This window comes from Limanda limanda, chromosome 21 (genome assembly GCF_963576545.1).
Source record: "Limanda limanda chromosome 21, fLimLim1.1, whole genome shotgun sequence".
Classification (NCBI taxonomy): domain Eukaryota; kingdom Metazoa; phylum Chordata; class Actinopteri; order Pleuronectiformes; family Pleuronectidae; genus Limanda; species Limanda limanda.
In genome coordinates, this window is record NC_083656.1 from 17076352 (window position 1) to 17104343 (window position 27992).

A 27992-nucleotide genomic window follows, 5' to 3' on the forward strand; every position below is an offset into this window, starting at 1 on the left:
CTCTGGGGAATGGCCGCAGAATTGGCGGAGTTTGTCTTTCACACATGAAAAAATCAGCAGGAGATTTCCCGCTGAGACGCATTCACCACCACACAGAGCGTTCAGGTGGTGGTGGTGGTGGGTGGGGCCCATTCTACAGGTGGCACTGCTTTTTTTAGACTGAGATATTTGTTTTGTTTTTGTTTTGTTTTGTTTTTTAATTTTTGCATATGTCGCATGTTCCAACACACCAACTCCCTCGTGGTGAATACTCCTCCTCCAGGATCTCCTGTTCCTCTCCTCCACATTTGCACATCCTTCCATTCTCCAGAGTTTTTACCAGGGTGAGGGAAACTGTGCAGAAAATCTGGAGCATCTCACTCTGACATTTAAACAAATTCTCCAGAGTTCAGTGCATGTTTGAAAGCAGCTATACAGTATTTGACTCTTTGTAATGTAAAGACTATTTTCAATGCTTTAAAAACATTTTTTCACTGATAAATAAGAATTTGAAAGGGGCTCAGTGCAGCTGATGCCAACAGGTGCAGGAACATAAACGTGCAGGAACATCCAGGGGAGACGCATGTTGAGAGATAATTCTCACTTATTGGTTTTTAAGCTTCCTTTTTGTCAGGCATGAGCTTGTTTTTGCAGCTGTGCTTTTGTTTAAGCGTTAAATATGTAAAGATGTTTCTCTCCCTCTCATAAACATCTGAATTAATGAACTGTATATGCTCCTTCTTGTCATCACACATTATTTAGATATGAATTCATCTTTTAATTCCACATCTGTAAGTGCAACCAGCACTGCATTAAAACTAAAAAGACCGAATGCAAAACAGATGATACCAGCTGCTTAAGAATAAATTATACATGTTGATCAAAATTACAAAAAGTCAGTTTTTTGTGAAATTCTTTTATAGGTATCTTTATTTCTTAACAAAAATCCTCCTCTCAAAATGTTTTACAAAAGCATTTTCATCTAAATTCAAGCCCAAAACACAGTAGGACATGCATTGAAGCAAATACAATCTCTCTGTCTTTACATACCATTCCTTTTAAAAACAAGCTCTCATTGAAATGTAAATCCACTCAAAATGCAAAATACAATGGTAAACACACAGGAAACACCATTAAACATCTGAAACGAAAAAGCATGTTGTATCAAATCGAGTTTTGAGATCATAACCATGCCCTTAGCTTGACAGTAGGAAATTAGTGTATAACATCTTTCTATATTTGGCATTTAATTAATTTAAGTCAATCCGCTTGGATAAAAATCTTTTAGACAGTATGAAATATGCTGGAAGAAGGCCTTATCACATTCTAATATCATACAAATTTATGAAACAAAAGTCCCAAACATATCACCTTCTGCTCTCCTCCCCTCAGGACCGATGAAAATGAAATGTTTAAAGCATCTGCCACAAACATGAAGCCAAACCTTCCTGCAGATCAGAAAGCTTTCAGACAAAACATGGGTTGAAAATGTTGGCAAATTCATCCTGAAGGAGTCAAAAACCACGTCGCTGGTTGCACCCAGAGCGTTTCTTGCAGACTGGTGTGGGGGGGACAGGAGACAAGCGGAGAAGGGTCACTTTGGATTAATGAACCGCAGTCAGATTACTGACCCGTGCCGGGCTGTGTAAAGCCCCAGCGTGTGTTGGCAGATCTAAACTGACAGAAGGAGGGCAGTCTAACACAGAGGGATTCTCCTCCTGGAAGGAAAACTTGGGATCAAACAGTCTCAGGTGCAACAGTGAAAGTTGAAGACATGTTACAATGAATAGAAAACAGTGGCCACAGTGCGTAACAGACATGACAGAAGAACAGAACAGCCTCCTCTCCTTTTATTTACACTTGTATCACTTGACTTGTTTTTTTTTGGTCGCAGAATATTACACCCACACCCAAAATATAACTAACTGTGTGACTGAGAATCTCAGAGCGCCTTCTCAACTACTTGTTTAGGCTGGACTTTGGTCCATCTATACCGCATATCCTTTGGAAGGATCAAAGGTTAGGTTGGAGCCAATCCCAGTTGAGGTGGGGTTAACCCTGGATGGGTCGCCAACATACAGAGACAAACCATCACTCACACTCATATTCACACCTATGGTCAATTTAAAGTCTCCAATTAACCTTCTACCAATCTGCATGTCTTTGAATTTATTCTGACTGTGGGAGAACCCGGAGAAAACCTGTGTAAACATGGGGATAACATGCAAACACCACACAGAAAGATCCCGCCCGAACTGGGATTTGAACCTTCTTGCTGTGGGGGCAACAGGGCTAACCACCATGCCGCCCCTTTTTAGTTTAGGGGCTTGTGAGTTGTATAGAATTTTAGGGCCAATTAAAGGAAGTTGAAAGAGCATTAAACAAAAGAAGAAGAAGGTCGAAGCAGCTCAGAGGATTGCTCGTCCTGATTACTGAGTTGGTGATGCTGGTAGAAATACCATTAAATATTATTGGCGGCAACAAAATGAACTGGTTAATTCATCCTTTGGGTGTGAACTTGGGAACTGTTATATATAATCTTATGATTCATAAAACATCTGCTTTGTGACAGTTGTTCCTCCTATGAAGCCCCTCTCAACCACCTCCTTGGTGATCTGACGAGTCACCATGCCGCTGGTCTCCGAGTGCTGTGTGGTCATCATCATCCCCTCTGTTAGAAAGCAAAGCAGTGAACATGAGTCTGGGAATGGATGTCATCGATGGGAAGAACATAAAAGAAACTGGAGGTTTATTTGTACCTGAGAAGTAGGGGTCGTCGATCATGGTGGTTGAGATGTTGGTCCGTGTGCTGACTTCTGTTGGCATTTGGAAAACATCCCTCATCGACATTGACTGGCTATTGTACTGAGACATTGCACCTACAGGAAGTGAGGAAGTAAGGAAGCACACACATTCGCGTCAGCATATGTACTAAAGTATGAGAAAGTGATATAGTGATATGGTTAAAATACAATAATGAATAGATTCAATGAGACGATGAAAATCTCAACATTTGTCTGTTTAATTGGCATTAGTTTTGGTATCTATGGTCCAGAGAGGATTACTTATCTTGTTATTTTGTATTTTATATGTCATGGTTACAAGTCCACGCCTAACTTTCTAAAAGAAAGTCCCGTTGAAATTCTTGGTTGCCAAAGAATGAATTTCAAGATTTTTCCCTCCACCTTCAACAATAATTCTTGGATCAAATTTTATCGTAGTCAAGGAAAACATTAACAATCTTGCCATCTTGTATTCGCCGTCAGTATTAAAGTAAAGTTGAGAAGCTCTGTTGTAGCCTGCTACCAGGCTGTCTTTGGCTGAAGTCTGAATATAATTGATTAATTATTAAAGTGCTTCTCATTGTGGGAACCAGAGGTGTGGACTCGAGTCATACTCGAGTAATGAATTTGATGACTTTAGACTCGACTTGACAAAATGTAAAGAGACTTGCAACTCGACTTGGACATCAATGACTCGTGACTTCACTTGGACTTGAGCCTTTTGACTTGATAAGACTTGCTCCTTTCCCCAAAACCCAAAGATTAAAAAGTATGTTATTAAGGAACGCTCTGTATCTCTCATTGTGTATGTGTGCGTCTGTGTGTGTGTAAATGTGCTGTCGGCACAACATCCGGTGAGATGATGAGCTCCGTCACCCCGGAGCTCACAAGCTAACGCTAGCTCCGGCGTTAGCTCGTGAGCTAACAACAGCTCTGGGGGCTCCGGGGAGACAACGCGATCCACCGTGGATAGCGCGTCTCCCCGGGGTAGAGTCTCCGCGGTCTCCGCCTCGACGATCGGCATGTTTATCGGCCACTTAGATGTCTGATGGGTCGCGAGCTAGCGTTAGCTCGTGAGCTAACTGCCACAAGCGATGTCACCTTTTTAAGTGATTTGTTTAAAGCAGGGTTGTATGAGGTACTTATACATAACGTTAGTCAGTGTATCAGTGTATTAAAGCAGGGTTGTATGAGGTACTTATACATAACGTTAGTCAGTGTTTCACACACAATAGACGGCGGTCAGCAGCAACGCATATTTTAGCCACCTACAAAGAGGCGAACCTAATCAAATCAAGGTCAGTTTAAATGTACGACAATTAAGAATATGTGTACCATTTTAACTTGCTGTCAGACTGACTGTTCCAAAAGGAAAACTAAGTTATTCTGCTCGTTGTTCTCACTCTCCAGCAGTCCATTGACAAAAACAGCAAGTTTACCTCGCAGCACACGTGAGTTGCTGGTCTACGTGCTGCAAGGTAAATTGCTGGAGAGAGGGAATTAACAAGCATATAATTTCAGTTTCTTGACAGAATGAGCTGTCGTGACGGCAAGGTAAAGCAATGAAAATATTCTTTATATGGCGTACACTTAAACTGACATTGACTTGATTAGGTTTGCCTCTTTTAGGTAGCTTAAAAATATTTACCTGCTGACCCCTGTCTGCTTCTCTGTAATGGGGGTGCTTTGACCGCACTTGTTTTAATAAATAAATACAGATTTTAAAAGCATACATGATCTGTGTAAATATATTATTACTCTGTGATCAAAAGGACTAGAAAGGACTCGAAACTCAAACTGCAGGACTTGGACTTGACTTGAGACTTGTCAGTCTTGACTTGGGACTTGACTCGGGACTTGAGGGCAAAGACTTGAGACTTACTTGGGACTTGCAAAAAAATGACTTGGTCCCACCTCTGGTGGGAACTGTTCGGTTTCACTACCATTTTTAAGGTCTCAACCTTACTATGTGATGTTCCTTGAGATAATATTTATGAAGATTTTTTGTTAGATTTGCGGAACCCAGAAGATGAACCATTAACGTTTCTCTAATTCCAGCGTCAGGCTAAAGCTTCCACTAATACTGAGAAGGTGAATAACTTGTTCTAGAATCCGCTCTGGACCAAATATCAATGCTGCACAGAAAACATACCATGGTTTAATTGGTACATTGCCAATTTCATTCATGCTTCTAAGGGTATAGACCTTAATATTTTTAGAATCTTGTGATCTTTCCTCTGGTGCCTTTCTAATTAAAAGGTTTGCAATGTTAGTTCCGCTACCAATAGGAAAGACAACAGGGTGGTTTTAAATCTGTTCTCACTGTCATATTACTGGGTGCAATGAACAATTCGGTCATTTATTTTGATTCATTTAAAAAGATTTGTCAGTCAATTTAACCTCACCTCCATCCTGAGATTCGATGGTGATGATGCCCTCCCTCTCTGGACCGAAGCCCTGTGTGGTTCGAGCCTGAACTTTGAACTTGTAGGGAACATTCTCAGTCAGGTTGGGGACAGTGTGGCTGGTCTCAGCGCTGTCGCCGCTCACCTGGAAGGAACGTGTGTCACCTGGAGAAAACAAGAAACAGGTGATAGAAACACGCACTTTCAAAACCTAGAAAAAGTTGGCTTCGCAGTGGAAGTGTCGTCTTATTTTAATTCTTACTTCCACCATGCAGCTGTTCGCAGGTGACCACGTAGCCCAGGATGTCTCCGAGGGGTTTGCGAGGTTTCTCCCAGGTGAGCTGTAGCGAATCGGGGCTCAGGGCAGTGAAGACCAAGGGGCCTGGAGCACTGGGGGTGCTCAGAGTGAATGGTGAGCCTGCAGTGACAGAAGACGTCAGTATTCACAAACAGACATAGTCATTGTTTCGCAGGAACACAAAGTTGAACAGAATCAGTACCTGGCATTGGGCTTTGGGGACTCGAGGGATCGACTGCAGACTCGATGGTGATGACTCCTTCTCTCTCCTGGCCCCAGCCCTCCTGGCTCTGAGCCTTCACCTTAAATAGGTAGGATTGGTTGGGCAGCAGGTCCTGGATGATCACAGAGTTCTCTGCTGGGTTCGTCACGTTGATGCGCTTTGCATCACCTGAAGGAGAGGACACAGGGTTTTTTTGCATTAACAATAAAGACTGAAAAGTGAATGAATGCACCCAAACCAAAACTAAAAAACACCTTGATAAACTGCCTCCAATAGCCAGTACATAGACCACTGTCACAGCAAAGTGTTCATTCTTTATCAATTGATGGTCCTTCTACAATTTTGTATCATTATTTACCTCCATTGATCAGCTGGTAGAGGACACAGTAGCCGAGGATGTTTTTCTCACATAGGGGCTCCTGCCAGCTGACCTTGAGGGCAGTGGGACCCAGAGCGGAGAACACCAGTCTGCTGGGGGTGTCTGGGACCCCGGGGGAGAGTCGTGCATCTGACGGTTGCCAGAGAGAGACAAGTTTAAAAATACTGTTGGATATGATCACCATGAATATGTGGTGCGTCTCTGCTTACATTGACCCCGAGCTGTTTTTTATTTTCTTGTCGACTACAGTATCAACTTTTTTTCTCTGGAGAGAGTGATTGGAAATCTCTCCTCGGGCTCAATGAAATTTAAGAACCTTAAAGTTGCATTAACAGTTATTTTAGTCACTCGGAGGAACTTACTGTGAACACTAGGGAGTGTTAATTAAAGTAAAAACAAAAATACAAAACACCAAACTGTTTCTTTTTACAGACAGTGGCTGTCATTCTTAGTATCAAGAAACAACAAAGTATCATAGAAGAAGGAATGAAGATGACTAAAGAGGAGAGCTTTACACATCACACCCAGCATCACCTCCAGTGCCTTCATGCATGTATGCCGCAGACTTACCCTGGAGCACCCTGTCCAGACTATATAAGGCTTCGTTGACATCTGAAGACTGGGTCCTGGATCTGGGAACCTGAGGCAGGTTGTAGCTGAATTGGCTCAGAGAGCTGCTCTGCATCCCAGTGTAGCCGAAACCACCTGATGGCGCTTTGAGCAGGAGGGGAAAAGCAGGAGGAGGCGGAGAAGGTGGAGGAAGAGGAGGCCGGAATGATAAAGAAGAGAGAGAGCAAAGAAGAGGATGGATGTAGCGCAGTAGGACGGGGAGGAGGGCAGGTGGAGAGTGAAGTCAATGAGAGGTCACAGGTCAAAGATGAGACAAGGGGAGGGAGGGAGAAACAGCGATAGTCAGCATAGCTCCTGCAAAGTCTGTGTGTACAAGCCTGTTGTGCAGCCAGTAGCCCCGATCCTGCTAACAGATGTCCAAGCTAACAGGCTCATGCACTTGTAGTCTACCTGCTTAGGCATCATCAACATTGTTTTCCAAAGTAAAACCTTTCTTAGACCAGACAGTAAACACCCAATTCCTCTAAATGTACTTGTGTTCCCCCCTGCTGACGTTTAAAGCTTACCCATATCTGGAAATGTGCCCGACACATCTCCCATGACAATAGAGTCCCGGATGTTCTCATCTGTGTAACCCCTGTTCTCTGAGCGCTTCCTCATGATGACTTCCGATGTGTGTACTCCACCTCCAATCATATCCAGCCTGCGAGAGCCCCCTACAACCCCAGAGAAACATTAGGGATAAAAAAAACTTGGTGTTTTGACCCAATTCTTATCAATGAATCCGGCCTCCACCTCACCTGCTCCGGACATGTAGGTGGTCGATGTCTCTGTGGTGAAGGAGCTGCTACCTCCTCCTCCTCCTCCTCCTCCTCCCACTCTGTAGTTCGAGTTCAGGGTGGACATAGGAGAGGACATCTCTGTGGTGAAGGAGCTGCTGCCTCCTCCTCCTCCTCCTCCTCCTCCTCCTCCTCCTCCCACTCTGTAGTTTGAGCTCAGGGTGGACATGGGAGAGGATGACGATGACAGGTTGCGTGTCCCTGATCCTCCCGGGAAAAGGAAGTTCTGCTCCCACTTCCCGTTCATCGCGAATTCTGTGAAACAGGATAAGAGTAGATGGAAACGTCATCAGACAGATTCTGGGAAATTTAAGCAGTTAGCATTCGGCTGTACTGACTGGAACAACACAGTGTCGCTGACGTGAAGCACCCAAAACCAGGCTCAACTGGCCCAAAGAGAGGAAGCAGCAGCGTGTTATGTCCTGTAGCTTTAGTCTGACCTGTGCCACAAACAGCAGTGTGTCATCTACAGGCAATGATAGTAACAGCTGCAGTCTTTCTTTGTGTAGCTGCTTAACTGACCGATTTCTTGTTTAATTGATGAATAGCATTGTTAGTGGTTACCTCTCTACTAATTTGAATTGATTGATACATTATCAAATATCATTTGCAGTTGTACCACCACAGGATGACATTTATTTTAGGTAAGTTTCTATTTTCAGATTTTATTTTATTGAGCTGATATAATGTGTCCTGTTCTGGCAACTGTTACACGATGATCTTGTGCCAATCAAGCTATCAGGTGTTGAGATTTTTGGCCTGTTGGTGGCACTAAAAGCTGCTTCAGAGACGAACTGAACTTCGGACAAACTCCTGATGTGAAGCGTGATGTGAGAGCGCAAAGGAAAACATATGACAATACGTTACATCCTGCGTCCTGCACCACGCCTCACCTGAATGCTGAAGAGATTTCTGTGTTGTTGTGAACGCGTCTGAGCAGAAAAATCTCTTTCGGTGTTTTTCATGTGTGCAAAGCAAACCCCGGAAAAAGAGAGTCATTCAGTGAAAACTGCAGTGTTGCTGTTTTGCCTGTAGGTGGTGACATAAACATGTCTTCCAGATGAAACTGCTGCTGCTGTAACTTTGGAGGGTAAAAATCTCCACTCCTGCTGATTAAACAGCTCCATTGATAAAATGTATCGGGAGATCAAATCAAATACTGCTGCACTTAAAAGATCGTTACTGATACTGCCCTGCAGAGATGAAACTGTATTGAAGACAAGAACCCATTATGTCCCTACAACCACAACTAAGCCTACACACCAGACAAGCTGTCTCCAGATCACTACCTCCTCAGTGGGATGGAGAGAGGACAGACAGAGACAGGCACCGGGAAAAGCCTGCCCCCCGATCATCAACTGGAGATGGGACAGTTGATGCCTGTGCTCCTCTCTGGACAGATGGCAGGAGGATAGATGGGATAGGTGCCAACTGGGGGCCAAGGGGACAAGGAACGCAAGCCCGAAAAATGGATTGACTAGACAAATGATAATATTTCTGAGCAGATCAATCACAAAGGCAGAGAGACACATCTGTTGCCTTGCTGGGCAAATGGCTGGCCGTGCACTAACAGCTGACATGCTCGCTCCCTGTCTGGCTATCTGCGGGTCTGTGGTCTTCACCTGGCAGGGGTGTTTGGGCCTGGCTGGGGCGGGGGGCCTCATCTGAACTCGTCTCTGTGTCTGTGCTGAGGCGACTGCTGAAGACGTCCACCTGCTTTTTCCACGACACCTTACGCAGATCTAGATTGGACCCCACCAACTTGACATATTTCCATCCTTTTATCCGGGGTCATAGGGTAGAAGCAAGGAGGCGGAGATGTATCAAGTTTTCGTTTCTTTTAACGATACATTACTGATCAAAAAATAAAAGCTGTAACACATTCATCGGACACTGGATCACATAATGTATGCATACATGTATGATGTTTGAATAACACAAATCCAAATGGGCTTGGTGGAGAGCAGCAACATGTGTGACAGCAGATTTTTGTGAGGGAAGGCGCTGCGGTTTGTGATTATAAAGCACTTCTACTGCAGATATCTACGGATGCATTGGATGCAGATTGCGCCACTGGCTGGTTGGGGCGTTGCCTGCCAGATGGAAGTGATTTTTAAAAAATGCAGCGCCATGAGAAGGATGCCATTCCTGTGCTTCTCGACTCTTCCAGCTTTTACTTAACGTCACGCTTGTGAAATGGAAGAAGGATATTAATATCAGCTTCTGCAGGCTTTTCACACAGAAACACAGACATGTTAAAAAGGTGCCAGTAGAGAGCAGGTGAGGCCTTCTCCGTTTCATCTTAGGGGAAGCTGGATGACTTCCTACAGCACAGATTGGACAAACCTTTCACAGCAATGTCAACTCCCCCTCCTCCTGACAGGGCGATGACACCTCAGCACATATGGTATGAGCACAAAGCAAGATGCCTGAGAGTGCTGAGGATGTGAAGTAAAATGATTGGATCCATATCACAGTGATAGCTCACAGTCAGGAAGCCTGGCGGTCACATGCAGCTTGACAGAGTCAAAAATGCATCAATCGATGAGCTTACACTGTTAGAGGAGTAACTTGTGGCCTTGTAGCTCTAGGTACCCACCATCACCAGAGACGCTGGGAGTCTTGGAGCCTCCAGGGGACTTCATCACCTCGTTGCTGTACATCAGGTAGCCGTCGTACTCGTCTCCTGCCTCTGCATCCACAATAGGGATGTCTGGAATAATGGGAACTAGGGACAAAAAGAGAGAGAATTCAATTTCTTCCCAGGAAAACAAGACATCACTGTGATGCAGTGTGCAGATGTGTTTGCCCTCGACTTACTGGACAGTGGTCTGGCAGGCTGTGTCGCAAGGTTGAGGGAAGCATCTCTGAAGGGACCCCAGCCCACGCTGTTCTTGGCACGGACCTTGTACTGGTAGGATTGGGATTTCTGAAGGTTCTCGATCAACAGCATTCGTTTCTTGGGGTTGTCGATCTTGACTTTCTTGGCGGCGCCCTCCGGCTCTGTGAAAAGAAGGAAGTTGTAGAACATGATGGAGATTCCAAAATGCAACCACGTCTTTATTAAAAAGTTGGACTCAGCGTCTTACTCAGGTTATCATCGATGGGTGTGTAGATGACCTCGTAGGCTGTGATGTTGCCGTTTGTCTCTGCGGGCTCCCCCCAGCTGACCTGAGTGACAGTCGGGCTGATGACGTTAAAGGCCAAACGTCCTGGTTCACCAGGCACTGGAGGAGAATGAGTCAAACATATAACACCAGTGTTAACTAAGTCGGGGTTTTGTAATTAAGCTGATAGAATAGCCAGCATCTGTAAATGTTAATGAAAGAGTAAAAGCTGTTATAATGGAATGTATTTCACATACAAACATTGATAAAATGTTGTCTATCAATGATGTTTGTAATCATATGAAGTGAAATAAAATTAAAACAATATCAATTACCTGATAACAACTTGGTTGATATTTCAATCCACTCATTTACAAACGGTGTTAATACAAATAATGTTTACAAACTACTTGCACCAACCCCTACCCATGTTTAGAAATGTTTTTGTGTAAACAATTTTACTAACAAAAACGTTCGGAATTGGTCCAGTGAACTGACATGGCAACAGCGGCTACAAAGTAATCTTAAGGGGCAACTGTGACACACCACAAAATGTCCACCAAAAGTGTCTTTTTACTAATAAAAGACTCAAATTTAGTATTCTGGGTTTTTGCAAAACTTCTGGCAACATAACTTGTCTCGCTTAACAAGAAGTTTCTCTCTCAACAGTGCAGCAGCTTGTTGTCTCTTTTCCTGTTCTCATTAGCACTTCAATGTTTCGTCCATACACTAATGCACAAAACATAGGGACGGCTATCTGCGTCAAAGGCTTCTACGACATTGTCCACACCAGAAAAAGATACAGCCATAATAGTTTCTGTCTTTAAAATACAAACTGCTCTCTCCAACTCTTTCTCTGACGCTCATGAGACTTGACAGTGAGACTTCTGGTTGAGAGAAATATGTGTGATGTTGCCAGACTCTTAGCAAAGACCCAGAATAACAATTTGAGCCTTTCATTGGTGAAAGAAAACCCTCCTTGCAGACATTTCTTGGACTGTCGCAACTACCCCATAAGATTAAATAGTAGCCATTGCTGCTGTGTCGTGGCTGCCGGCGTAGATGATCTTCTGGTCCGATTCTGAACGTTTTTGTAAATACCATTCATTTACACAGCCACATTTACAAATTTGGGACACAAAAAAATGATTAAACAAGCCAGAAGCTACTAAAGCTAGATGTTCAAATTTAGCAATGGATTTATGAATATCTGGTGCAAACCAGTTTAGCTCGATAAATTGCAAAAAAATACAAATTTACTAGATATTTTTTATTTAGTTAAATGTGAAGCAGTTAACCTGCTTGTAGCTCCTTTAATGAACAGCATCTAACTGGATTTAACAATGATTACCGTCTTCAAGGGTCTGACAGGGAATCATGTCGGTATTGTAGCCTTCTCCCATTGAATTGTAGGCGCACACTCGCATCTCGTAGTCGCAATACGGGTAGAGGTTGGTCAACTCAGCTTGAGGTGTCTTCACATCCAAGACCTGGGCGTCTTTCTCTGGGTCGCCGTAAATCCAGTACTTCACCTAAAAAAACAAGGTAAGATTATAGTGCTTGAGAAATAGAGTGGCTCTTGGAAATGATAGTAATTCATTGAAGTTGTAGCTTGTGTTCGTGTTGATTTGATGTACCTTGTAGCCCATTGGGTTACCAGGTGGTGGGTCCCAGTTCAGGTGAATATTTCTGGGTCCAGTTGCTTTGGCTTCAGGGTTTCCTGGAGCGTGAAGGAGACCACCAGGGGGGAGGCCTTTCGGGCTGGTGCTCTTCTGCGTCAAGTTGCTGATCTCAGGACTTGATGGAAGGAAAGCTGAAACAATCAAATCAACTGTTTTAGAGTTTTCTTCTCTCATCATGTAATATCTGAAAATCACACCACCAGAAACAATTTTCATTTGATCTCTCTACATTGTGTCTTACCACCGTCTGTGACATTGACATTTGTGATCTTCCTCTCTCCAATAGAAGCATTGCTACTTGGGTCGAACAGCTCCAGCTGGAAATTCTCGGGCTGGATTGGACCAGGATGTTTTTTCGGGTCGATCACGATGGTCTTCTCTGTTTCTCCAGGACTAAACTTCAGCGGGCCAGTGAGATCGAAGCGCTGGGCCTTCTTTGTACGCCATTTCACTGTGGCGGGGCTATCCAGGTTTCGAGTACGCACCACAGGAATGGTGTAGGTCGGGTCAAATGTGGTGAAGCTCTGGCTGCCCTTTTTGAACACCATCACGCTGGGCTCTAGATAAAATAAGATATTGTCAAGTGATAGATGAAACCTTTGCATTCAATGCTTTGATTGGGTGTGATGAATGTGAACAGTGTTGTGTTCTCTCACCTGGCTGGTCTGCTATGGTGATAGTAGTTCTCGGGTAGCGCCCCAGCTTCGCTCCCTGCCGTGGGTTACTGAGGTCCATGACAAACTGCTTGACCTGTTTGTCTTCGAGGAGGCCATCTTTCTCACCCAGCTCCAGCAGACGAACAGGAACTGTCTTCTCGGTCTCACCAGGAGCATAGGTCAGGTCTCCTTCCACAGTTATATAGTCCTAAAATACATAGGATAAATAAAATAAATAAATATTACAATTGTTAAATAATTTTCTTAGATTTTTGAAAGTATACAATGTGTTTTAGCAAGGACAAATTTTCAAAATATATTCAGTGATGTGTTGCTTTGCTTAAAGCTATGGAGCTAAGAGTAAAGAAGGAATAACTTATATATGCACCTCACTGAATAAGGGACTGTGTTTGGAGGTCAGACTTGTAATCCGCCCCTTTATGTAAATTGTGGCACCTTTATAGCCCCTAATTTAGAAATATCCTAGACCCGCCATTGTTGCAGTATCCAAATCTTCATGTGAAAACACGCAATTTTGAGCTACGTTGCTAACTTAGAGGTATTGGTTGGAAAGAGGTGATAGGCTGGAAGCCGGAGAGGAGCCATCTGAAATAGGCAGCCAATGGTAGATTTATATCCACAGGGTAGATCCAGGGTAGAAATAACCATCATGTATAAAAGCTCAATTATTGGACCACTTTCAAAGGCACGTTGGGGCCTAATCCACTGGAGAAAACAAGACAATCCAAAATGTAGACAAAAAGACACCAATACATTAAGAGCAGTGATCATCAGCTCACCTTTTTGTCCTTGGCTGTGAGGTCCCGTGAGCGGTATGTGACCTGGGTTCGTCCATCCTCAATGATCTCCCTGCTGATTGGAATGTTGGCCAGTCCATCCTGTCTGCTGTATGTGTAGGCCGGCTGGAGGAACGAGAACACACTGGTGGCTGCGGAGAAAGAAAAGATTCTTCATCAACAAGCAAAGATTTCACATTTATCATTGTTTTAAGTCAGAGCTGTTCTTTTGGGTCCCTCATCTCATTCTCTTTGATTGAAACATCACTAGGGGAAATAAATGGGATTTTTCAAGTACAAATACATTAGGTCCAAGATTCTGCACCATGCTCTTTGATGATGGTGATGTTGACCAAACGTTTTCCGATCTCAGCAATGCCTAGCGGCACATCCACAGCCTCCACAAGCAGCTGCTTCTTGTCATCGTCTTCTTCTTTGACAAAGAGCGGCACATGAACGTCTACTGACTCCACACCTTCCTGGAACTCGATGGCTCCCGAAGCCTCTGCAGAGGAGGACCACACGTAACGACAAGTTCAATGACAAGGCTGATGAAGGTATGGGCTGCTCGTTGGAGATCAGAACTGAGAAGTTTATTTTCTTATAAAAACAGTTAATGCTCACCTCTGTCTGTGGCCACAGTGTAGTAGCCAGGCACCACCTTGAGGTCTTGGAAGCTTCCAGACTGGACATTTTTCTCTGTGAGTTTAACAATATCAGGAAAGCTGCTACGAGGAGCGGACAAGACAGTGTCCATGATGGTGTAGTCCTGCCTGAAGAGCAAAGGGACAAGCAAAGGGACAATAAGGCATGTGTGACCCTTGGTTCCTGAAAAAATCAACCAGCCAATCAGGGTTGACTTGTATCGTCATGTATCGATCAGATTGTTACCTTTTTCCAGCATTTCTCTGCATTCTGTAAAAACCAAAACAAATAATCAGTTGGTGGACATTTCCCTTTAGGCACACCAACACTGGATGTTGGGGTGCTGTATATCAATCATGGTAGTTAATTTATTGGTTAAATCCAACCTTTTTAATGATATTTAATTAAAAAATATATATATTTTGACATACATGTTAAAAGTTTGTTGTCATCTCTTGTCTATACTGCTCTAAAACCGATGTACAGTGTGGCCAAAAATCCTATAATATGATGTCATTATACAACCGTCCTCTCTGCACCCACGATTTACTACCAGGGTCCCCATTTGCCTTTTAGTTTTAAACATGAGATTAGGACATAATTCTTATCTTACAATGACAAAAGTTGCATGATATAAATGAAAGAGCTGTCATTGAACATGCATCTCACCTGAAAGCGGTCTTCTGCACCTTTTGGGCCCCAGGAATCTGTTTGTACACCTCATTGACCTGGATGAAAGAAAATAAAACAGTTTTCAGTGTCACAGTCACCATTCACACACTTACACAAAAGGTCAGCAAGAAACAAAACAAAAAACACACTCACGTTATCGGCCACTTCTTTGCGAAGTTGTTCGGCTTCTCTGGATTCAGGGCGGGACAGGATATCAGAGAACAGCCTGTTCAGCCGGACGGAGAGTGGGAACTGGACTACAAATGACAAATGACAAGAAGGACATTTAAAACAATGTCCCTAAGTTCTACACACTTAAGTGTCAGTTTAATGTCATAGATCAACTGTTAATGCAACACTGTTTAACTCTTACAGCGCGCCCTACAGCAGATTAAGTGGTTTCAATTTAGAGAAAAAACATACGTCTATACAATCTCTTGGGTGCAGCTCGGACTGCGAAGGGACTGAAATACATGTTCTTGTGAACACAAAATATCTCAACAATGCCAAAAGGGAATTTCTTCAAATTTAGTACAAACATTCAGTTCTACTCTACTACTACTTGATTTCAGTGGTCGACGGTAAAAAAACAATGTCGATGTGACCTTACAGAGCACATTATTTGCCTTGTGAGCACGATATATCTCAAGAAAGCCTTTAGCAAATTTCCTCAAACTTGGTATAGATGTTCATTTGGACTCATTAATTAACATATTAGAACTGAACTCTACTTGGAATTCTTTATATTTTAAAGGTTTCCTTGCTGAATATTGGAGATAATACCAGTTTTTTGTTGACCTCACAGTCATTTTTAGTCGCAGTCAATTTAACTGATCTACAGTTTTGAACCTGCTGGATCTGATTTTGACAATTGAAGCTGTGACTTTTACTCAGTTTCACACTTCTCACAGGAGATCGTAGCCACTCACCAAAGTAACATAGAGCAAGAACAGGCGATCATGGTGAGGAATGGGAATGATAGTGGCACCATTCTCCCGTAATTTAACATAATTTAGCACTTACTAGTCTCTTTAGGATTTGGCTTCATCAGAGCCTGGGGGTGATTGGGTCCTCTGTGTACATTATCTGTCACCTTCCAGCGAACCACATCAGTTCCTTTGGGTGGGCCAGTCCTCACCATTGGCGTGTCCAGATGGTCTGAGGTGAGCAGAGACTGGCGGAGCAAATACTCATCTTCCTTGAAGCCGACCATGCGACCTGCAGAGCAAACAAACTATGGTGACTCATATTCAACACGGTCCCAGTCGGGGGATGAAGGATTTTAGATCTATGCTGTTGCATGTGATGTAAGTGGCACACGTCTTACCTTTCCTACAACAAGGCAGCAAGGCAAGACAGCCCTGTTTCAAGTTAAAAGATGAGAGGAAAAAAGATGAGAACCAAACTGAGCATTTCCATTACAAATATCAACCATGTGAGAAATGTATTTATACCTGGCAGCAGGTCTTGCAGCAGGCACAGTATTTCCAGCAGCAGAGCAGCAGGAGTGCCAGCAGTAACAACAGGAACAGGAGGAGAGGGAGCAGCCACAGGAGGCTGGCAGCGGGACAATCTGAAGGGTCATCACAAAGAACAGGTAACGTTAGAAATGCAGCGATTGCACAGAATGCTGCTGCCAGGAGGTTAACTGGAGCGTTGACAGGAGCTCTAATCCAGTATACCCTGTTCCTTAACTCATGTTGCTATGGTTTTAATTGTCTTAATGTTCAGAGAGACATCCCTTTCCTCATACTTTTCTTTCTTGCAGCTCCTCTTTTCAGCCTCTGTCTGAAACTCTTGGTTTTAGTTCCTTTCTCTTTAAGCCCACAACCCCCCCATCTCCAATTAAAGCCAAGTCTGCTCTGATTGGACAGCTGGACCCCTCTGTTGGGACTGGTCAACCGTTTCCACTGTGTGTAGGAAATATCAACCTGTGCTCTCGCTATTTCTGAATTAATTGAGGGATGTGCCAGACTTGCTCGGCAAGCATTATGCAAATATGGGACAGTGTGATGTCACGATGGTTCGGAATAATCTGCAAGACTTTTAATTGTTTTTTAACACATTGTCTCCTTTAATTAACAGTGTCCCGGCAACATAAGCAAACGCCTCCACAACTGTCTTCACATTTAAACCACGGCGTTGCTGCTCATATTCAAGCTGCAGCTCACCTTTCTTTTTGAGCACTTGGACCTTCAAGATTCCATCTGCTTTATCTGTGGGGTCTTCAGCAGTGTAGTGGTAGGTACAGTCATCATCTTCGTCACGGAAACTGCACGAATCACGCACTTTGTCCGCTGAAAACACACACGTACAAGCGTTCTATAGCGTGATGCCATATTTATCATTATGAGGAGTATCTGGATAGTTAATGTAGATCCTTTGTGAGCTCACCTTCTTTGAGTTCATCCACCATGACAATTTTGAAGGGGCACTTCTCACAGCCCTCAGTATTTCCTGTCTTCCAGGCTTGACACTGGGCACAATGTCTTGTTCCCTCACACGCGCCCATCTGGGCCTAGATAGGACACACACATATACAGTATGTACACACGTCGAAATACTGAACAGACATGCTAACCAAAGCTACAAAGCATAAAGCATATAAACAGCACCAGGTGTATTATGAGGCCTTGAGTGTAGCTGAAAGACATTGGTCTTCTGTTATTCAGGTCCATTCTTGTGGTGAGTAATTATTTGAAGCAAGTTTCATAACGATTTCTTCTTTATTTCAGGGACAGTATGGCCCATGACAGTGTTTGCATTGAAAGTTCTGCTTTAGTCTCTTAATTTTACTCCTGACGCTGCGAAAAAAAGTCTAGACTTTCTCTTTCTTGTGCTTTGAAATCAGGACTTCTTCTTTTTGCACTTTGATGTCACTAACATGACGTAACACTTCTAACACATGGGGCGTTAGGCAGTGCTTTTTTACCATCTCTGTGCACTCAAATATGCACGTGGCAAAGTGCTTTCATCGTGTTCATGCAGCTCATTCACACACGCTTCTGAAGATTGAAGCGTTTGTGCAATCAGACGTGTCATGTTCGTACAAACTCAGTGTGCAAACAAATGTAGGAGAAATCTAGAATAAGTATACAAGCTTGTTCATTGCATGAGGCCCATTGTGCTGGAGCTGAGAATTCGATCCATACACGGCAACATAACACACATACTTATACATTATATCCACACACCTGGAAATTTGGCTCACAGGTCGAAGTCATCTCCACGGCGTTGTCATTGCAGATACAGAGACCGCATTTACATTCACCTCGCCCGTTGCAGACACCCTGGCACAAAGACACAATCAGGCACCAGTGTGAGATACACTGACAATAACCTTACATTGAAACAAAAAGAGGGTGGGGGGCTCCACTCACCCCCTTGTTGTCCAGACAGGTCTGGTTGCTATTGGTACACTCGCAGGCATTTCCCGTCCAGCCTTTCTTACATGCACAGCTACCCATGATGCAAGAGCCACGGTCTGATGAGAGGAAAGAATGGGATTTAACAGCATTATCCCTGTGGTAAGTGGTGTGTGTGTGTTTTTGTGTTTGTTTCCTGTTTACTGTATATTACAAGTGTACAAGAAAGTAAAAAACAACAAATGAAGAATGATTCAACTTCTCTTCCTTAAGATTTTAATTGGAAAACGACTTTTCTTGACATTTTCACCATTTTCCCAGGAAATAATCCATGGATGTTGAAGACTAATTTTGTTAGCTTCTTCTAATTAAGGGAACTCTTGGGCCTTAACAGAAGCCCAGTAATATAATGTGTCCAGAAAGGTATGCTGAGAGACGACATGTCAAATTGAAGAATATTTGCAACAATCATAGGGATGAAACATCGTACGCACAAATCCATCCTAGATCATTAATTCAAAACTGCAAATTTTCGCACCGTTGCAGAGGAAGCCTCCAGATCGTGGACACTGGGTCTTGTCGTGCTGACAGTATTCTCCCTCATACTGATCTGGGTTGGAGCACACACAGCCTCCACACAGCTTGCACTCTCCGCGACCTGAGCAAGGCTCCTTCATGTTCGGGCCTATGCACCGTCCGGTGTCAAGAGCTGAATCAGTCACTGAGCAGTTACAGAATGCACCCAACCTGAAGGAGACACATGGACAAAGCGAAGAGAAAAAAAACAAAGACTTAACAGTCCATCGCTTGGCAAAGGCATCATAACCCAGGTAATAATATGGTACTTCTAAAGAGATGCTGCACAGTTAAATGTGTTTTTTGTCAACTAGTCAGAGACGTCCTCCCTCCTCTCCTGTCCCACAGATGTCTCTATCTCACACACACACACACACACACACACACACACACACACACACACACACACACACACACACACACACACACACACACACACACACACACACACACACACACACACACACACACACACACACACATACACATACACACACACAATTTGAACCGCTGGCTGAGACAGCCACCTTTGCCGCCTCAGGACTTCACATGAAGCCTCTACTTCATGTGACATTTCTTTCGCAAACGTGTGTGCACTGCTACTGGTGTCGTCGCTCATAGCAAAAACTTAAAGAAGATCAAGATGTTAGATAACTAGTAACTGTGTTATATGTATGTGTGTGTGGTGGTAAGGGGGTAGGTGGGCAGGTCACAGCCCTGCCAGCCAGCACTGCATTTTAAAAACATTTCCAGGCAGACACACTCCAGCAAAAACTTAGGGGTGATGTTACACTTTAATAAAGAATTAATAATAATAGTCTCACCAGCCAGGAGAACACTTGCACTTTCCACACATCATGTCTCCATTGCCGTGGCATTTGTCTGAATTAGGGACGGGAGTCTGCAGGACAAATAAAAGAAACCAAGTGATTATTTCCCCACAGAGAATTGATGGTCAATGACTTCAGCTTGTCTTCTTGTGCGCCTCAGTGTTTATCTACATGTCTTACCTTCTCACATTCGCAGGTGGGACACAGAATCGAGGCCTGAATGTCAAAACCGTCACTGAAGGTGGTGGGCTTGACTGTCATCTTTCCCTCCTTCTCACCCTGATTGCTCTCGCAGACAGGCGTTTCGTCAATCGTCCTCTGGGCTTTGAGACGCATCTTGAACTTACTCTGGAGAACACACGTATATACACAGTTAAGAGCATGACAGTGCACACCAAGCATTTGGCTGTATGAGTCTTAGAACAGACAATTTAGGACCATATTGGATTTGACTACAAATATATGGCCTGTAAAAGCTGACAAACTGGTTTTAGTAATAAATTATTAAAACTGACCAACACTGTCAGGGGACCCTTATATGTGGTATAGATGGTTGGCTATATTGGTTAATTGTGCACACCATCAATCTAAGATGCAACTCAGATTAAAAGATGCAACTCATGCATAGAACTTAGGGGTGTTAAAAACACACAAATTTGTTTGACTGGTTCGTTAGTTGTTTCTGTCTTGTTTCCTCTCTTACAATTTCTCCAGGCGGGAAAGTGAACAACCCGTATTCTGCAAGTTCTTCCTTGGTCGACAAAAACTGAGCCTTGAACGCTTTAGGTGTGTTGTCAGCATGGATGCTCATCTTGGAACGGATACTCTGAAAGGACACACAAGGGCATCAGCAAACACATGTATGATCATTTGAGTTCATTCGACAGTTTTCAAATCACAAAGAGAACCTCATTCTTCCACCTGATGATTTACAGGGGAGAGTTATACCTCAAAGGCCTTCTCCATGACCTCCAGGATGTTCCCGGAATCCTCTTGCAGCATACCAACCTCAGCAATGGGGAAATATTCCTTAAGTTTCTACGCAACACAGAAAATAAATCCTTTAGCTAAACTCTGACATCACAGAGAATAACTCCTGTGAAAACTGAACTTCAGACCACTGACCTGGTAGTACGTGAATGAGTGGTTGGTAACAGCAAATATGGGTATGATGTTGTTATCGCCAAGCACGCGGACCAGCGTGGGTATTGATGGGTAATCCTGATTGATATCTTCTGTGTATTTGCCCTCTGGGTCCAGGTGGCAGAGTTCATCGTTGCGCGGCAGGATGCCAGACAGTACGTTAGCGCCATCTGCCTCGTAGTGGAAGGCGGACTCGGTGGAGAAAACCAGGAGATGCGTGCTGTGCTTTCGCCAACCAATCCTATTCTAAAAGAGGAATACAAATAAAGCGAGGGACATGCAAAAAGAGTCAATAATTGTCACTTCCAAAGTTTATTATTTATTTTCCCAAGATTGTTCGAAGTGCATTCATTTATTAGTTGTCCATCTGGGGACAGTGGAAACAAGCTGCAAACATTACATTCACATACTTTAACCTTTTATGCTGATATAAGCAAAATAATATTCTTATAGCTCTATTTCATTCAGTGTGTGTGAAGATGTTATGTTCAACAGCTCATCACACACTCTGTCTGTTATTCGATGCTGGATAAGTGGAGAACCAATAAATGTTCGGTTCCTACTGACCCCACAAACTGCAGCCTGCAATATGGCGTCAAACCCTCCTTCAGGAGCGTCCAGGTTGCCAGATATGATCTCCTTCTGGAGCTCTCTGGTGAACTCCCCCACATCGCTGGTCAGCTTGATGACGTTTTGGAAGGAGAATGGAGGGTCACTGTTGGGCCATGGCGTTTTAAGTCTGAGAAGTGAAGGAGGAGGACGGACAAAAAAAAGAGAGACATTTGGAAATGGCATGAACATTTATACTTCACCCCACCGTGTACATACTTCACTTTCCTAAGTATGTTCATTTTACATTATCTCTCTTACTTGGAGGGTCTCATGTCCGTCTGGGGCTCAACCACTTTGTCAACAAACTTCCCAAAGCCAATGGTGGCGTCATTTGACAGCTTCCCGATCAACTGAGCTACAGGAAATACAATAAATCAGTATCGCATTGACAACAGTCATCCAGCACGTCACCGATTTGAGGCCGTTTCAGGGCTGCTCACATAGCTCACTGCCCATCTTCTTCAAGTTGTCCAAATCATCAGCCATAGAGTTGGAGAAATCCATAAGAATATAAAGATCCAGAGGACCTTTGAGCGGAGAAAACACGTCCACGTCCACCACCTTCTCCTCTCCTGGAAGGAAGCTCATGCTCATCAGCTGTGGAGACACCTGAGACTGACTGAGCCTCATGTTGATCTGGGTTCTCTGAGCAGCAGGAGGGGGTAATAGGAACGTTAGGATTTTTAATTTGAAACAATGACAGACTTTTACGACTTAAGAGTGATGGAATGATTTGAAAAGAAAGGTGGGGATGTCTTACATTGTTCACAATCATTTTGCTTTTAGTTGTGCGAAGAGCCGCGCTGCAGCCGTGGGCGCGTATGTTTTCAAACAGGTCACAGCGCGGGCCGGCAAAGTTCTGCGCAAATAGGGAGTGTGATTAGTCAGTTAAGCTTTCAGTTAACAACCAGTTTTGATTCATTCAAAGTTACTAATTAAGGGTGAGTATTGATTCTTCATCAGTGGTTGCTCAGTCCTAAGTGGTCCAATCACAAGTGGTCAGCTCTAAGTTCAGGTCTGAATTCAATCAAGTGCACCCTCAATGAGTCTTTAGATCCAATCTCTCAGATCACATTCGAAAGTGGTCTGGGATCCATGTGTCCACATTGTGTGCACACTGATATGTTCTGTGCCACACATGAAGGACCAACCTCTCAGGTGACGTCTCTGACCTGCTAGAGCTTAAACATATTTTTATCCTTCTCAGTGTCCATATGTTGATTGTTTTGTAGCCACCGGCCTCAGTATCCACACTAACCCCCACATGATTGATACTTGATACTTACTCATTCAAGCCCTCCTCACTCTCTCTCTATCGCTCTCTCTCTCTTATTCACACCCATACCATCACACGCACAAACATTGTTATCTGGCACATCTGCAAACTCAAACTGGCTAAATAAAACACACTTTGGTCTTCATTAACAGAAATAACACTTGTGTTTATTTGCATATAGAGTGGGAAAGTGACAAGAAGTGGCAACAGGGGACACATTCAGGATTGATGTTAATCCCAGGTCTGGATCCATTCACACGACTGAGCCATATCCATGACGAGTGACATTTCCTTTCAATTTCTGATGATGATGAAGCTCCAAAAAGTAGTAAAATTACCTTAAATTGAGATTTTTTGATTTTAGGTTTAATATTAATCTCAAATATATCAACAGCCTTATTTTTATTTTTGAATATGTTCTACATAAGCACCTTTAGCAAATTTATAGAGCATAGAAGGAACTGTTGGATTAGGAATAAAATAATTTTCCAGTTATTAATGCGCTCTCATCCAATGGATAGATTAGCATATTGCACACGGATAAAGAGCAAAGCTGCCATCCAAGACTGGAACAATTTATCAAGATGCCTGCACTTTACTCTGCTGTTATGTCTTTTTGGAAGAACATAGTAATTTAAAAAACGTTGAGCTTTAGTAAAAGAGGAACTTCCACATCCCTCTATACTCATCCCCTCCAGACCGGCCTTTGTCAATATTTTCTAGAACTGATGACCTACCCCTGTACATCTCCGAAAAGAACTGGGAGAAAAACTGTAAAACTTTGTAATTGTAATTGTAGGATTTGTTTAAATTGTGCTAAAGTGGACATAAAAGGGCGACATTTCTTCCTTAGGAATGGTCTGTTATCTTGTCTCACCTCATCAGCGCAGTAGGTGCAGTCTTTCCCAGCCTGCAGGCACTCGGAGCAGGTCTTGTCCCGGGCCATGAAGCAGTAGTTCACTGAGGGGAGAGAGTGGGAAAAAGTCAGAGACACAGAGAGCCAACAAAGTAAGAATCAAACCCAGGGAACATGGCAAGAATACCTGTGGTAACACCAAAACACATTTGATAGATAAAACCAGAGCTGAGGAATAATTTCATCCATCTTTGATTTAATATAATATTGCAATTGACTTTGATATTTTTGATTTTATAGAATTCATATGTGGCCATGTGCATTATTTGTTTTCGACAGTTACTCTTAGACATTTTATTCCATCCACTATTTCTTTTCGTATATTTTTTATCATGATCTTCTACGTTGTGTTTGTTGGACAATTTTGATTGATTATACAATTTGTTTTCTTTAAGTTCAGTGTTAATTTGTTACAATCAACCTAGCTCTTAAGTATTAAGTAAGCAGTTTTTTTATCACAATATTCAAGATCGGTTCCAAATTCTTTCCACTACCAATTACATTTTTTTTCCCTACAAATAATGTCATGTTTAGTGTTTTTGGATACCTCACTTGTAATCAATCTGTAATATGAACAGCAATGGTCCCCACATTGAGCCCTGGGGAACCCCACATATTCAAGTTCAAACCATTGATATACAAGCAAACAAAAAGCCAGATAATTTAAAAAAGGTGCTCATCTTTATGAGATCAATGTAACTTTTATCAATTAACTTGCCTAAAATGTAAAACTATTCTCCTTACATTGAAGAGAAGTCTCAAAAAACTAAAAAGATATGGAAGGGATATAAGTCAACGAGGTTATTTAGGCTACTAGTAGCATAGAAAATAACACGTCAGTCAATGTATTTGTGACCTTTGGTTTGATCCCTTGCTCCTCCAGTTTCAGTTCCCCCTGATGGCTGCACCGTCAGTATGTGACTGAGATGTATGAGTGATGAATTAATGTATGCGTGAATGGGACAAGTGGTTGTTAAGTCCATTTACGTCCTCACCTTCAGCAGAACAGAAGCTCAACAGGATGGCTAGAAGCCCAAGCCCCACTGAGAGATGTAACACCCATCTCCCCATCTCCTTCCTTCAACAGAAAAATACATAAATACATTCACATGTACAATATACACAAAATCCACTGTTATAGAAAGAGAGAGAGAGGGAGGGAGAAAAAAAGAAAAAAAGGCAAAAAAACCCCAACGTTTTATCTTAGACTTTATCTGCAGACTGAGTTGTAACTTGATCCACCTGTACTTTCTTTCGGCTGAGGCTCGAAGAAAGTGAACAGGCCCAGACACTCCCTTCACCCTCCCTTGAGTTGGTGAAATGAGCTGCAATCTGAGACTGGTTTAAACAAAGAGACGCAGCCTGTACAAAAAACATTTTGTACAAAAAATTACCAATTCCGGTTCTCAGAAGAACATTGTCATTCTTTAGTTTAACGATAAATGTTATTATGCTACAGCCAAATATATAGAACCCATTTTTATAAATCAGAGCCTCTGATTCAGCGGCGGCCCTAACTGAAATCTGATTGGCCATTAAAGTGCTCCTTTCCTGTCAGTAGTGGGGTTTTTTTCTTTAAAAAGATTAAATTAAAAAAAACTAGATGCCTATTAACAATTGTAACAATAAATGTGACACTTTGTCAGGGATCACAACAGGAAGAGACCAATACAGGGTGGGACCTGTAAATATTCCTGTGTGTTGTTTAGACACAATAAAACCTTTAATTTTATGCAGGAATCTTGAATGGAGAACAATCTGATTGACAGAAAGATATACAAAAAAAAAAAAAAAGCTGAAGACAGGAGAGGTGGGTAGTGAACAAAGGGCACGGTGTGGCATGCAAAGTCTCTGTAATTATCTCAGTGGGTAGCTAACTGTGCCACAGTGCTCAGAAGAAAATTAGGATTTGTTGCCTCTGAAGATTTACAACTCCGAGATGGAATTTCTCCTCGGGGCGAGAGAATGACCCGTCCAAGTTAAAAAACACGGCCTGGAGAACACATGGGAAAGGTGCCTTAACACATCAGTGTGAGCCTAAACTGACTACAAGTGTGTGTGTGTGTGTGTGTGTGTGTGTGTGTGTGTGTGTGTGTGTGTTTGAGTGTGTGTGGGTTTATGCCATAAGGTGTCCCATAAATCACCGACCAGGAGGGGTCAGGAGGAACAGACCAGCTCCTATTCTCCAAACTACCAACTGTCAGTCATGGAATTATGAGCTGAGATGAGATAAAGCACTTTGTATACTATTCCTATTTAGACAGAATCAAAGTTCAAAGCTACGCTGGCGTGGTTTTCTATGACACCAACAACAAACTGGGAGACACAAATTACAGCTTCCAAGAGGCAGAAAATAGAACTGAGTCATCAGCCCCTCATTTGGTCTAAACTGCACCGTTGCACCAAAAAAAAAAAGAGGAGACAATTATCTTGAGTTCAAAACGCCTCTGGTCTCTGCAGACAACAACACGTCTGCAAGGTGAACATACCGCTGCTGGGCGTGGGTCTGAACCTGTCATGACATCATCAGGTAGGGGTGAGGGGTGAGGGTGGGGGTGTATTGATAGGTTTGGGGGTCAAGTTCAGGGTCGTGCCTTCGGTAGTTAGCGCAACACATATGGACAATTTGTCTTTGAAGTTACTGTATCTCTGAATTCCACCTTAACAACCCAAACAAATCAAAGCAAACTAAATGCCGGGGTCCTGCTGGTTTTACAATGAGTATAAACCAGTAGAAGACAGCGAACACTGGGAATCGCTGGTACTGTTCCTCTTTCGTTCACCTGTGTTGCATTACAGGCTTTGATGTGAGCAACCATGAGGAAAGAAAGATAAAACAAAAGAGAATAAACTAAATCCAAACCTTTTCTTGCACGCACTTCTGAAATATATTATTACATAACTCACATTTTACTTCCCTTCACCTTGCTCAAAAGATATATACGAACACTAACAAAGCAGAATGATCAGTCCGTTCTGTAAAAGTCTTAAGAAAAAGTTGAAGGTGAAAACAATGGAAATGTATGACTGGATAGAAAGAGATTACTGATCAAACAAACCTCTTACTGCGCTCTCACCCAGACCAGGTCCAAAAGTCCAACCGTAAATAAAAAAGAAAAGTGTGTCCTTTTTGCTTTGTTTGACCCACAAAAAAGTTTAGAAAGAGGTTTGTATCCACCTGTGCCGAAAAAGTGAAGTCCTTGTGTCCAAGTTTAAAGTTTAAAAAAGAAAGAAAGGAAGGGAACGCAAATATTTCCAGTCTTTCTATCGTCTATCTTTTCTTCCTTCCCGGTCAAATAGTTACTTGTTCGACCTTAAAGTCCAGTGTGTGTGTGAGTCTGTGAGTGTGTGTGCGAGAGTTTTTAAGGGGAGCGACATGAATGACAGTGAGACTCAGCAACTGAGTGAATGCAACTGTGTGTTGTGACTTGATCCCTCCTTTAGCTTCTGCGCACTCACACACTCACACAGACACACACACACACGCACTCTCTCTCCCTCTCTCCCTTTCCTTCTCCCTCTCTCTATCTCTCACACACACACACACACACACACACACACACACACACACACACACACACACACACACACACACACACACACACACACACACACACACACACACACACACACACACACACACAGACACACACACACACACACACACACACACACACACACACACACACACACACACAAACACTTTCCCTTCCCTGTCCCAGGTGAGCAGCTGTGACTGAGAGGGTTAACTCCCTTCCTGTACCTCTATCACTTCCCCACCCTGTTACAAGTTGAGAGCTCCACACCTCTGTGTGTCAAGGCCCCCCCCCCCCTTGCTGCATTCCACCCCTGGCCAAGTTCACCTGTGTGGGCTTGAGGCTGGGGAGGCAGGCCCCTCCTTCCCCAGCCTCCTCCCGTGCTCTTGGGAGTGGCACATGGAGCAGAACACTGCCTGTAGGCTATGGGAAACGGCTTTGTGACTCCTATGTTTACACAATCCTGTGCTCATGCTTCACGGGCACATTCTCTACTCGCCAAATATTTGATATGAATAACATGATTGCCACATATTATTTTATTGGGGTAAAGCTACTTCCTTCACCCTGAATTATATGGTAATCTGCATTCCGGATCATGCCACAGTGTCCCCGACAAACGATCCTCGTGCTCACCTGGTTTCATTGTGTTCCTTACAAAGCGTGAGTGGACTGGGTTGGAGTTGCAGTTCAATTCCCACTG

General features: G+C 43.2%; 1 protein-coding gene across 1 annotated transcript; it reads right to left on the reverse strand.

Annotated features, from left to right (window-relative positions):
- Positions 1 to 891: 891 nt before the first annotated feature.
- On the reverse strand, positions 892 to 27124 carry itgb4 (integrin, beta 4). The gene is made up of 43 exons (XM_061095257.1): positions 26813 to 27124; positions 24749 to 24831; positions 23715 to 23797; positions 22322 to 22420; positions 22002 to 22206; positions 21820 to 21916; positions 21517 to 21688; positions 20932 to 21195; positions 20755 to 20844; positions 20510 to 20632; positions 19987 to 20154; positions 19801 to 19877; positions 18939 to 19147; positions 18416 to 18519; positions 18230 to 18325; positions 17430 to 17553; positions 17207 to 17332; positions 16490 to 16608; positions 16363 to 16396; positions 16059 to 16253; positions 15189 to 15292; positions 15033 to 15091; positions 14610 to 14633; positions 14343 to 14491; positions 14044 to 14223; positions 13722 to 13870; positions 12922 to 13129; positions 12507 to 12824; positions 12221 to 12396; positions 11935 to 12115; positions 10566 to 10703; positions 10297 to 10479; positions 10076 to 10204; positions 7609 to 7731; positions 7438 to 7482; positions 7204 to 7353; positions 6638 to 6781; positions 6047 to 6196; positions 5668 to 5856; positions 5430 to 5585; positions 5168 to 5332; positions 2739 to 2858; positions 892 to 2650 (listed from the first exon to the last, which is right to left on the reverse strand). Exons 2-43 carry the CDS (start codon positions 24822 to 24824, stop codon positions 2520 to 2522), a joined length of 5832 nt encoding a protein of 1943 aa, XP_060951240.1. The 5' UTR covers positions 24825 to 24831; positions 26813 to 27124; the 3' UTR covers positions 892 to 2519.
- Positions 27125 to 27992: the final 868 nt, after the last annotated feature.

Coding starts and splice junctions, on each gene's coding strand:
- itgb4 (XM_061095257.1), bottom strand. CDS start 24,824: ATGGGGAGATGGGTGTTACATCTCTCAGTGGGGCTTGGGCTTCTAGCC. Junction 15,293..16,058: donor GCCAAATCCTAAAGAGACTA/GTAAGTGCTAAA, acceptor TGTCATTTGTAG/TCCAGTTCCCACTCTCCGTC. Junction 10,704..11,934: donor CTGTCAGACCCTTGAAGACG/GTAATCATTGTT, acceptor ATTCTCCTCCAG/TGCCTGGTGAACCAGGACGT.